The sequence below is a fragment of the Prunus avium genome, chromosome 1 (assembly GCF_965620075.1).
Source record: "Prunus avium chromosome 1, drPruAviu1.hap1.1, whole genome shotgun sequence".
NCBI classification, from domain to species: domain Eukaryota; kingdom Viridiplantae; phylum Streptophyta; class Magnoliopsida; order Rosales; family Rosaceae; genus Prunus; species Prunus avium.
This window is the reverse complement of record NC_142284.1, coordinates 21,352,976-21,364,759: the sequence shown is the minus strand read 5'-3', so window position 1 is coordinate 21,364,759 and position 11,784 is coordinate 21,352,976. Positions and strand designations below refer to the sequence as shown.

The 11,784-nt window shown below is 36.3% G+C and overlaps 1 protein-coding gene across 3 annotated transcripts; it reads left to right on the top strand.

Moving 5' to 3' along the window:
* Nucleotides 1-6,936: 6,936 nt before the first annotated feature.
* On the top strand, nt 6,937-11,559 carry LOC110773558 (helicase SEN1-like). 3 transcript variants are annotated; one of them, XM_088246711.1, is made up of 10 exons: nt 6,939-7,189; nt 7,321-7,878; nt 7,960-9,081; nt 9,186-9,510; nt 9,638-9,896; nt 10,004-10,220; nt 10,312-10,676; nt 10,812-10,943; nt 11,115-11,195; nt 11,297-11,556. In XM_088246711.1, exons 1-9 carry the CDS (start codon nt 7,070-7,072, stop codon nt 11,173-11,175), a joined length of 3,159 nt encoding a protein of 1,052 aa, XP_088102837.1. In that variant the 5' UTR covers nt 6,939-7,069; the 3' UTR covers nt 11,176-11,195; nt 11,297-11,556. The 3 variants fall into 3 exon arrangements, with proteins under 3 accessions (XP_088102836.1, XP_088102835.1, XP_088102837.1); XM_088246710.1 differs by having other exon boundaries at nt 6,937-7,189; nt 7,321-9,081; nt 11,301-11,559; XM_088246709.1 differs by having other exon boundaries at nt 6,937-7,189; nt 7,321-9,081; nt 11,297-11,558.
* Nucleotides 11,560-11,784: the final 225 nt, after the last annotated feature.

The following is an 11,784-nucleotide window of genomic DNA, read 5'->3' as shown; positions in this document are numbered from 1 at the left end:
TAGCGTTGCTACTTCCACTATTTTTCCACCCGCCAAATTTCAATTCAAAACAATAATAATCCTCTCTTCCTATGTACTATTGTATCTTGACAGCATTTTAAGTTACAAAGGCAATAACTAATAGGTGCTTGACAACATTTCAAGTTACACGGTAGTATCCAATACCACCCCCCAACACCCCCTCCTTTCTCTCAATTTTTTTGATCTCATTAAACACTCTCTCTCCCTCTCTATTTATTATGGGTGAATTGTTGCGCTCCTTGGTTACGCGTTAGTGTTGGATCTTATGGGAGATTATGGTCATTTGGCTTGTGTTTTTCACAGATGGGTGGATGCACACTGAGGTTAGGGCTTGTTTATGGCTATAGAGAGATGTATGAGGACCAAAAGGTGATGGTTGTTGAAGCAAATAAAGGGGACTGCGAATATATAACTAAGCACGAATAATTTTTGGGTGAACTTAGGAATGGACTTGTCTATATAAATAGTTCTTTTCCATGTATTTGCGTGGGCCTGCATGGCGTGGCATATCAATGATAGACCTACATTTCATTTGCAATCAAGATATAATATGGATATTGTCAGAGGCGGAGGTGTGCTTAGGGCTGCAAGGGCCTTGGATATTAAATTAATGCTTGTGCCCCCCCCCCCCCCCCCCCCACAATAAAGAGAATGAGGGATTTACATTTCCCCCTCCAACTAAAAGACTCTTTCCTTAGCAATATGGCAAAGTTACTCCTAGATCCTACCAACATAATTAATTAAAATTAAAAGAAACACCCAATCAAATCTTTCTTTCACAAGTATATTTAAGAAAATAGGAAATTAAAGATAATCGGTTATTTATTTATTTACAAGCTTAACACTAGGAAAGAAATCAACTTTAAACCCTAATATATTGGCCCCTCCGCACATAAAATCCTGGCTCCGCCACTGGATATTGTTGTCTAACTTGGAGGATGAAGGTGGACTATTTATAAGAGGTTATGACTAAAACTTATCCCTCATAATTTCACCATTTCAAGGGAATTAGGGGGGATACGTTTTAGTTATCAAACCTCTTATAGATAGTCTCCATTCTTCCTCCAACTTAGGCAACATATCCATATTATGCCTTAAATGCACATAAAAAATAGGAATTTGCTAATCTAGTCCTTCCAATTAAACAAGCCCTAACAGTTATGTGGTAACAATGAGGTGTTTTTGCACTCAATAGTGCAATAATAAGAAAGGTGAAAACAACGAAATAAAAATTGGAAACTGACTAAACTAAATATATATATTTGAATAATTTATCGACGATGACTAAAAAGTCTCATATTTTTAATAAAAATATTCTTTGATTGGATAATAATCTATCCCTCAATAATCCAGTTATGTTTGTTTTACCTGTCAAGCTATTATGTGACAATTTTTCACACACCTCACTGATCCATTTTGTATACAAGCTTCTCATTTGATATGAAAGCCAAGCCAGGAGGACAGTGAGCGGGTTGAAAGGGTTCCAAGACAAGGCCTCTTTGAAAATGATTGATGTGTTGAAAAGGTGTGGCAAAATGAGGTGTGTAATATATTATTGTACGCATATAGAAGAATATGAAAGATTTGGCCTTGGATTGGTCCCTGTGCTGTACAAGTATTCAATTCGGATTATCGGATCTGCCCAGAAACAAATTAATTAACTTTGTGGAAGTTTCAGTTCATTTGTTACACATGTATTGGATTCAACCTAAGAAGAAAAAATGAAAAGAGTTAGAAATTGGAAACGAAAATTAATGAAATAGGACCGCATCTAGTGACTTAGAGTATCTGATGTCAAACCATCGTGTGAAACCGATGACTTCTGCATAATATGGGCAGTTCGCAGTAAGATGTCTACATTAAACACAATCCGCCAATATTAAATAGACTGCCAATAATGAAGAAGGAAGTAAAGGAACCAACATGTTGACTCAGAAGTCTACAAGACTCTATCCGTGTTTTTTTTTTATACGAGTGATATTAGGGTTGGAGGAATCAAATGTAAAACCTTGAGTGCAAGTTTTTATTTTATTTTATATGAGTGATATTAGGGTTGGAGGAATCAAATGTAAAACCTTGAGTGCAAGATTAAATGATCTTACAACTTGAGCTAGAAGCCCCTCGTCTATAAGACTCTATCCTTAGAGCATTTGCACTCAATTTTATTTCAATAAATTGAATTTTTGACTTGCAGTGGTAAAGTTCAATTCATTTTAGAGATCAATATTTGATTTCAAGGATCAATAGTTCATTTCTAATGTCAATAAAATGAACTCTGAAATGAAATTCATTTCAATAAGCGGGTCCACCATAATAACTCTAAAGCCTCTCTCTTACACGGATAGCATTACTTTTTACTTTTTATATTACATTCAATTAGTGTAAATTAGCTGTTACTTTTTTTTTTTTTTTTCCAAAGCAACTAGCTATTTATCTATTTATTTCACTGTTATAAAAAAAAACAATCTAGTTAATATATATACTAGCCATTACTGATTTGTAACAAGGCAGCTATAACGTCCCGGCCCAAAATATAATTATTGGTTAATTTAATTAATTTAATAAAGTATGAAATTACAATTTTGCCCTCGGGGTAGGGGTATTTTGATAACTTTGTAATCTGGAAAGATTTTGGGGAAGTGACTGGTACTATTACATAACTCATGCCGAGATGAGTCTGTAGACACGTAGTGGGCTCAAATCGGAGTTGTAACGAAGAAGTTACGATCGAAAGAAATGTAGTGGTAAAACCGTAAATAATTCGAAAAGGGTTTAATAAAAATCTGAAAAACCATCTCGCCCTTTCCCTGCCGCTGGAACCGCCAGCATTTACCCGAAACTGAAAAAACAAGGCCAGTTTTAACCCACTTTTTCCATCGCTCATTCAGACGTTTCCAACCACCAAATTTTGCGATCTAGGTATGTTTTTTCATCATCTCAATGTGTTCTAGCTACTGGTTGGGTTATTTAGGATTGATTTTTGCGTTTTGGATGTCAATTTAGCGATTAAAGTTTTGGCCGATTTCAGCCCGTGATTCCAGCAATCTCCGCTCACTTTTTGGGGTTGGTCCAAGAACAAAAATTGCTCCAATCAATGTCCTGATCATGTAGGTATAAGTCTTGATCGATGGTTTGGAGATTTTTCGATCAGCGGAATCGCTTTGGTCACCCACGCGCTGCAGCGCGTGGGCCACTTTTTGGTTGGTGATTAGGTCCTAAAATAATCCCCATGTCATCCCGAACACAACGGTATGCTCGGATTTGAATTTGGTTATCGTTTGACTATCGATCGAATATAATATATTAGGCGTTATCCAGGTTCGATATGTTCAGACCGTTGGATCGACTCCAATTTCATATATGTTGATCTAGGCATCCCTAGGATCGTGAATCGGAGCCCCGGATGTTCTGATTCAATGACTTAAAGTTTGTGTTTAATGATAGCGAGCGATCCGACTGTTTGATTCGGACTCAACTTACAGGACATGTATTCTAAACCTTGTTGAACCCATATGAACTTTCAGATCAGAAATCGAAGGTCGTGGGCCTTGATGGCCCAGTTGACCCCATATGGAAAGTTTGAATGTTTCTACTATATTGATATTTGAAGTTATGATTTGTCCAGATTATGGATTATATAAGTTGAGAAATTATTATTCATCTTGTGATTCTATGATTAGGCAAGAGATAAATATGAGTTGGGGTACTTTATTGTTTGGTTATATGAATATGGGATTACACCATGCTAAGTACCCTCCCTTGGTTATTGTATCCACACGCGGCGTTGGATTATCCAGCGTGTGGGAATGTATGGTTATGTTATTAGCTTATCACACTTGGTGTTGGATTATCCATAGTGTGATAAAGTTGTCTACGCGCGTAGGACTTAGAGTTTGCTTTTGGCCACACGTGGTGTTAGAATTTCTAGCATGTGTGATGTAGAGTGTTCGTCCCCCGGTTGGACCGCTCATCCCTAGATGCAGGGTAGAAAGTTGAAACCCTGCAGACTAGTCAAACAATCCCCATGTTGGATTGTTTTCCTCGGTACTCGAATTGGTGTGATACTCTTTTATATATGTATATATGTATATATAATATGTATATCGTATACCTCATATACTTAAGGTATTTGAGGTATATACCTATATAGTATGTGGTATCGTAGTATATGGAATACATAACTGTTTATAATAGCATATATATATATATGCTATTATAAATGGAATATTTTAAAGTCATTCTCACATATGTTGTTTATAAGTCTACCTTTTGGATAGGTTGGATTGGAGTCAAAGGTTTTGTTTGGATATAATCATATGTTCTCGGGAAAGTGAGAACATTTGGATTTCACTATGATTTCGTACATATGGTATTAATTGCATGTTTTTGGCATTATTTTTCAAACGGTGGGGTTAGTATGTTGTTTTGTAAACTAAATCAAACTTTGTTTTTGTCCACTCACATATTTTCTGTTTTGCACCCCCCAGACAGTAGTTGATTGAGCTGAGCAGCAGAGCTGAGCCCTGAGCTTCCGAATCTCGAGCTTCAGTAGGATAAGCTTTGTTTCATTTCTGTCCTGTTAAACTTTATTATCGTTTGTAAACCGAAACTCTTAGATTGATCTGTTATCGCCCATACTAAGGTTTGATGATGAGGCCGGAGGCCATCTATGTAAACTGTATAAGTTATCTTATGCATGCTGCCAGTTGGAGTTATTAAATGTGATTTTAACAGGTTGAGAATTTTTGGGAATGTCCAATTTTCAGGGGAGACTACTGAAATTTCGACAGAAAGTCTCGTGTCTTTAGTAAGTGGGCCCGACATCGGTTTGATGTCGGAGCAATTACAGGATTCGTCTCGGATTTCGAGGAATTCGGGGCGGGTCTTATCAACAGCGCATAAAATTGCGGCTTTTGTGTCAAAAGTTGGTAGTATCCATATTTGGGATGAATTATGGCCTGAGTGGATATTTGATATTCTTGCTAATGATGTAAACCTTACTAATTATGTCTATGTAGATAGAAACTGAGGAATTGAAACTAACTTCAAATTTGGGAAGAGTTGAAAACCATAAACATTGCATCACAAATCCAATGGCGGGTAACAAATTTGTTTCCTTGTATTTCAGTTTCTTTGTACTTTAGTTTTACTTATTTTTTTGTGGGTGTTAGTGCTCTCGTGGTTTTCCTTTCTAGAAGTTTAGCATTGTACGATTTGTTTGTCCTCTTCATTAATGAAAGACCACTTTGATCAAAACAAAAAATCCAATAGCGGGTAACAAGAACTTGCGCAGAGAGAGAGAGAGAGAGAGAGAGAGAGAGAGGCTGAGGTCGGGTCAGTAAGAAGAGGATTGGGGTGGGAGGGTGGGCAGCGGTGACACTAGGGGGTAGGGTGGGGGTGGGTGGCTGTGAGGAGATGGTGGGGTGCTAGGGTTTGGAGAGGGTTGTTAGGGATGAGTGGATTCATTCGAAGAGAGAGAAAGAAGGAGACAGATTAGGGAAGAAGGTGAGGTTTGGGGATGATTTTTTATTTTTATGAAAAGCTGGAGATGAATTTTTAATTTTAAAGCTTTTCCCTTTGTTAAAGTTTTTTTTTAAAATATTTAAATATTTAAATATTACATTTAAGTTCATTATTTTTAACTTCATATTAAATATTAAATATTTTTTTCCTAAGTCCTTAGAAGTCATTTTATAAAGGGATAAATTTGTTTTTAAAATTTTGAAAATAAGGTGAGTGGCAAAATAGGATAAAATGGTGGAAATAGCAGCACTCTTTTCGTAAAAGGATTCAAATGTCGTCGTCAATTCCAATTACCAATCAAATGTAAGTGGGTAAATAGCATCACTCTTTAATTAATGCAACTGAATAATTGAAAGTTAACTTAACTCTGTACTATTAATTACCAAAAAAGAAACTTAATACTGTATGTACATATCACAAGGATTTAATTTTTTTTCTTCAATATTTTTACTTTAAACAAATATATAGCTCAATCCTCAACTCAATGGATCGAAAAATTATTGTAGGTACAATAATATGGCCATGTGATATAACTCGTACAGATATTCGAAAATCATCTTTTGATACGCACCAGCTAGGAAAATTTGACATGAACAAAACCTAAAATGGCCCGTCGCAGCAGATCATTTTCCAATTTAACTACCTTCTTATTTATTTACTTATTATTTTAGTGAAATTAAGGTCAAAGACGTCTGTTGGTCTTACCAATGCAGGCAGCGACATGAATATGAAGCTGTCTGTCTCGTTTTATATCTTGTGCGTGTCTTTTGGTCTTTCAAGTCTTGTAATAATTATTAACTCAACACGTCTTTATTATAATCTTTCACATTCATTTTCTTCCTACTACTTTTCCTGAGGTATGTTTGATTTTCAAAGAAAAAGACGTATAATCTTCCTATTTAAAAAAAAGTTCCCATTTTGGGTTGTGTTTCTGGTTATTAGATTGGGGATTTAGTCATTATTTGAGTTGTGCGTGATTCTCTCAAGATCAATTAAACATGTGGTTGTATTTGATCACTTGGGAAGATTTACCCATATTTGGCACATATAGTTACTTTGTACTTTTGTTTGTTTATCAATAATATACGATTACTTATTTTCGAAAATAGAAAACGTCCCTTTGGATGTCTTTACATGCATTAATTTTTCATTTCTACAACTTGGACAGGAAATCGAAGAGCTAAGTAATTATTATAAGGTGCCATGCCATTCAATCCTATTGCGTGTTTAGCAACAAAAAAATAAGTTGTTTCAGTGCCAAGTAATTATTAACTTCGCCTAGAGGTAGCTGCCTTTATTTTCTCTCTTTCCAAGTCCTTTTACTGCTGATAAACTCACTTTATGTACATACTGCTGGCCACCATCTTTTACTGTTGATTGTAAACTTGTTTTGAATCCTCCTCTTGCTTCATTGCTAAGCAAGTGGAGTTGAATATAAAAGAGAGAGTGATATATATCCACAGAAGCCACTGCATTTTATACATCAGAAGTTGGGGAATTTTCAGTTGAGTAAGTAGTAATAATTATGGATCATGAGGACAATGAGGTGAAGAAGCCTTTTGAAATTGCAGGTAGAAGCTTAATCGACTTGGTCTTCTCTTGGTCTCTTAGGAATGTTCTCTTCAGAGATCTTTACAAACACCAGGTTTTGTTTCCAGTTACTTATCTCCTCATTATGCATATCTAGCTAGCTAGTGTTGTCAACTTTCCTTTCAGCTCTCGTTTTTTAATTTTTTTTTTGTTTTGAGATATAAATTTCACATTATTCACTTGCAGGTGACGAAAATTCCAGAGACATTTTCGACCGTGGCGGGTTACATGAAGTCATTCATTCCTTCACTTATTGAGGAAACACATGCTGATTTACTCTCAAACGTTACGGCAATTTCGCAGGCACCTATTTGTGAGATTCTGACTGTTGAAACTTCTAAACATCATAGGCCTCCCAAAGACTTGTTTTATGAAATTACAGTCAGGAAGATGATTGCGACAGAAAGCAATGCAGGAAAATATGAGCCAGCGGTTGGAGATATCTTTGCCTTGACAAATATTAGACCAAAATGCATTGATGATTTGAACAGGCCTACAAATTTCTACCTTATTGCATATGTTCTCGGATCGAAAGATGGAAGCTCAGACAATCTCCAGATACTCTCATCAAAGCCTATCAATGGGGAAGGATACAAGCAAATAAAGAGCAAGAGAGAAACACTGTTTGCTGTCTATTTGATGAACATGACCACAAATGTTCGTGTATGGAAAGCGCTGAACTCAGAAAAGACAAACACCAATATCATTAAGAATGTGCTGCAAGTGCAACCCAGTTCATCTGATGTATTTTTCTGTACTCTTATCCTTAAACTCAAAGCAAAGGGTCTATTCCTCACTAATCCATTTCATGTTTGTTTCTTACAGGGGGAGAATTCTTGCACAACCTGTTTTTCCAAACACATGTGCTTCCCTGACCTTTCTACAAAATGGCCCACAATGTGCTCTGATCTAAATGATTCCCAAAAGGCTGCAGTTTTGAACTGTATCAGTTTGAGTAAGTGTCATCACCATAATTCTGTAAAACTAATATGGGGTCCTCCTGGAACTGGAAAGACCAAGACAGTCGGTACGACACTCTTTGTCCTCTTTAAGTTGAAGTGCAGAACACTAACATGTGCTCCAACCAATATTGCCGTGTTAGAAGTTACGGCACGACTCTTGAGGTTGGTTAATCAGACTCTTGAATATGGAAAGTATGGACTAGGAGATGTAATTCTATTTGGGAATCTGGAGCGGATGAACATCGATAATTATAATGACCTTTTTGAGGTATTTCTTGATAGTCGTATTAGTATTCTGTCCAAGTGTCTTGCCCCTTTGTCTGGTTGGAAACATTGGTTAGAATCCATGATAGGTTTACTTGAGGATCCAGAGCAACTCTATTCCTTGTATTTAAAGGAAAAGAGGGAACAGCACAAAAAGAATGATGAGCACGATGAAGAAACTGATAATAGCAGCTCAACAAGTGATCATGAGAGTGATCTTTTGACGTTTGAAGAGTTTGTGAAGAAAAAATTTGATTACTTTAGTGAGAATCTGAAAACTTGTATGGTAAACTTGTACACCCACTTGCCAACATCTTGCATTTCACTTGAGGTGGTGAAGAATATGATTAGAGTTTCGGATTTGCTTAAGTTGATTAAATCTATATTGCATCGGGCTAGTGTTGCTAATGAAAGGTTACAATCACTTCAAAAAGATTGCACAGAAATTCTTAAGTCGCTTCGTGAATTTTCTGTTCCAAATTCAAATGACGGACAAACAATGAGAAATTTGTGCTTGGCAAATGCTTGTTTAATATTTTGTACTGCGTCAAGCTCTGCAAAATTGCACACTGAAGGAATGGCACCTCTGGAAATGTTAGTGATTGATGAAGCAGCTCAGCTGAAAGAATGTGAATCAGCAATTCCTTTACAACTACCTGGGCTTCGCCATGCTATTCTCATAGGAGATGAGAGGCAACTCCCTGCTATGGTTAAAAGCAAGGTTTTTTTTTTACCTTTTGTTTTCTTTAGTTTTTTAAATAATGAGAAGCTTATACACACACGCACACATAAATATATTAACATCTTAGCAAATGAACTTGTTAGCTCTCCGAGAATGCTGAATTTGGAAGAAGTTTGTTCGAAAGACTTGTACTTTTAGGCCACGAGAAGCTCCTTCTTAATGTCCAGTATAGGATGCATCCATCGATCAGCAGGTTTCCGAAACTGGAGTTCTACAACAATCAGATATTAGATGGTCCAAATGTCAGTGAAGTAAGCTATGAGAAGTCCTTCATTGAGGGCAGAATGTACGGGCCGTACTCCTTTATAAATGTAGCCAATGGAAAAGAAGAATTTGATCGAGGGCATAGTCTGAAAAACATGGCTGAGGTTGCTGTTGTATATGAGATAGTTTCAAGCCTTTACAAAGGTAATTACTGTCCTAAGCTAGTCGATGTTCTTAGTTGTTGTAAGAATATGCTGCTTGAGAAGGTTTTAGCTAGGTACATGATACCTACTACTCTTTAGTTTTCTTAACTTTTCCTTCTTCGCCACAGAATTTACTCGAACAAAAAAGAAGGTTAGTGTGGGGGTAATATCACCTTACAAAGCTCAAGTTAATGCAATTCAATTGAGAGTCAGAAACTACAGTGAAGTTTCTGGCACAGATTTCTCTGTAAGTGTGCGATCTGTTGATGGATTCCAAGGTGGTGAAGAGGATGTGATAATTATCTCCACTGTCAGATGTAATGGGAATGGCTCTGTAGGTTTCCTCTCCAATCGTCAGCGAGCAAATGTGGTTCTAACTCGTGCCAGGTATTACTGCATGTTACATTGTAGCTTGCTCATGTTGTAGATTAGATGTTTTGTCAGAATTATTGGTATTTTTTATTAAGTTAATTTTTTGTGGTTGTTTGGTGTAGGCATTGCCTTTGGATATTGGGGAACGAAGCGACATTGACTAACAGTAACTCTATTTGGAAGAATCTAATTCTTGATGGGAAGAAACGTGATTGTTTCTATAATGCTGATGAGGACAATAACTTAGCTCAGGCTATTGCAGCAGCCCTTCTAGAGCATAACCAACTACATACTCTGCTTGATGCTGATTCTCTGCTGTTCAAAAATGCAAAATGGAAGGTATGCTGCTACTTCTGGTTTTGCTTTTTTGTAATCATCAAAGTATTTGCTTATTTGTTCATTAGCAATAATCAGTCTTTTTCCGATATAGGTTTGGTTCGCCAAGGAATTTAGGAATTCAATAGCAGAAATTAAAGACACCGAGATTCGACAGGGCGTAATTTCTTTAATAAAAAAGCTTTCTAATGGTTGGCGCCAATCTCAGAATGATAAAGTGATTATAGGCCGTGGTGGGACTTCTGCTGAATTGCTAGAGACGTATGAAGTCAATGAGCTGCTTTATCTCATTTGGAGCGTAGAAATTCACAAGCAGGACTCAGATTTTGTCCAGGTTATGAAGATTTGGGACATTGTCCCACTCTCTGATATTCCTAAACTTACAGAGCGCCTTGACATCATCTTTGGGAATTATACTGTCGATAAGATGAACCGTTGCAAACACAGAAGTTTTGATGGGTATGTAAATTGTCCTTGGAACTTCTTTTTTTCAACTTTTATTCCTCACAGGTTGGCAAAAAACTCAGTTTCATAATACCTCTAACTTCAGTGGATTTACCTTAAATAACTCATTATTGCTTCATTGGTGATCAGGGTCACTGTTGTTCCAAATAGATGGCCAGCAGATTCGAGCAGCTGCGGCGAAGCTGATCCAATGGAGTTCCTTTCAAAACCATTTTCTTCACTCAGTCTGAGAGATAGGCCATCATCAAGTTCATCTTTTAGGTATGTTGCATGCATGTGGTCGAAAATATTTAAGTCTGTTGGGATATCCAGCTTTCACTTCCTCTCTTCTACAACACAAAATATGTATTGATGATCACCATTTCTCTAATTTGTGTTCATGGATTGCTTTAATTTAAGTACTAATTATTTCGTATTAATTATTATTATCAGAAATAATTTTATGTCCAGAATGAGTGGAACCAAGGGCACCGGATCGAGGCCAAGATGGTAGTTAATGTTGCTTATTTAATGGTACAATTTCCTATATGTTCTTGTTACTTACAACATTACATTTGAGCAATCTTTTCATAAAACAGACTTCGGTAAATGCTAACAATTTTGAACTTTAAAAGACAGTGTGTGCAGCAGCAGCAGCAGTAGCAGGAGGCAAGGTCTTTCAGCTGTATGTTGGAAAGTTGTAGCCATTGCCAATTTACCTGTGATGTAGAAGAAGCATGTCATTTTTGTTGGTCTTTAATTTCTTGATGCGGCAATTCAGTGAAACAATTATCGAAATATATGAACCATTTTTATTACTTGATAGCTTCTACTGGCGTTGTTATTATTATTTTTTTGTTTGGTTGAAACTTGAAAGTAAATTTTTTTTTCTTGATTGTGGCTGTTCATGATTCATGGGTCCTCTTTTATTCTTGTGAAGTCCTATTTAAAAGTTTATTTTAAATATTAAATTTTGCATTTAAATTAATTATTTTTAATTTAATCTTTAATCTTTAATCTTTTTTAATTAGTGAAACTGACGGGATTGAGGAATTGGACTTTATTGTGGTGACGAAATTAAGATAATTAGAATCACAATGACCAAAATCGTCCCTAAACCCTA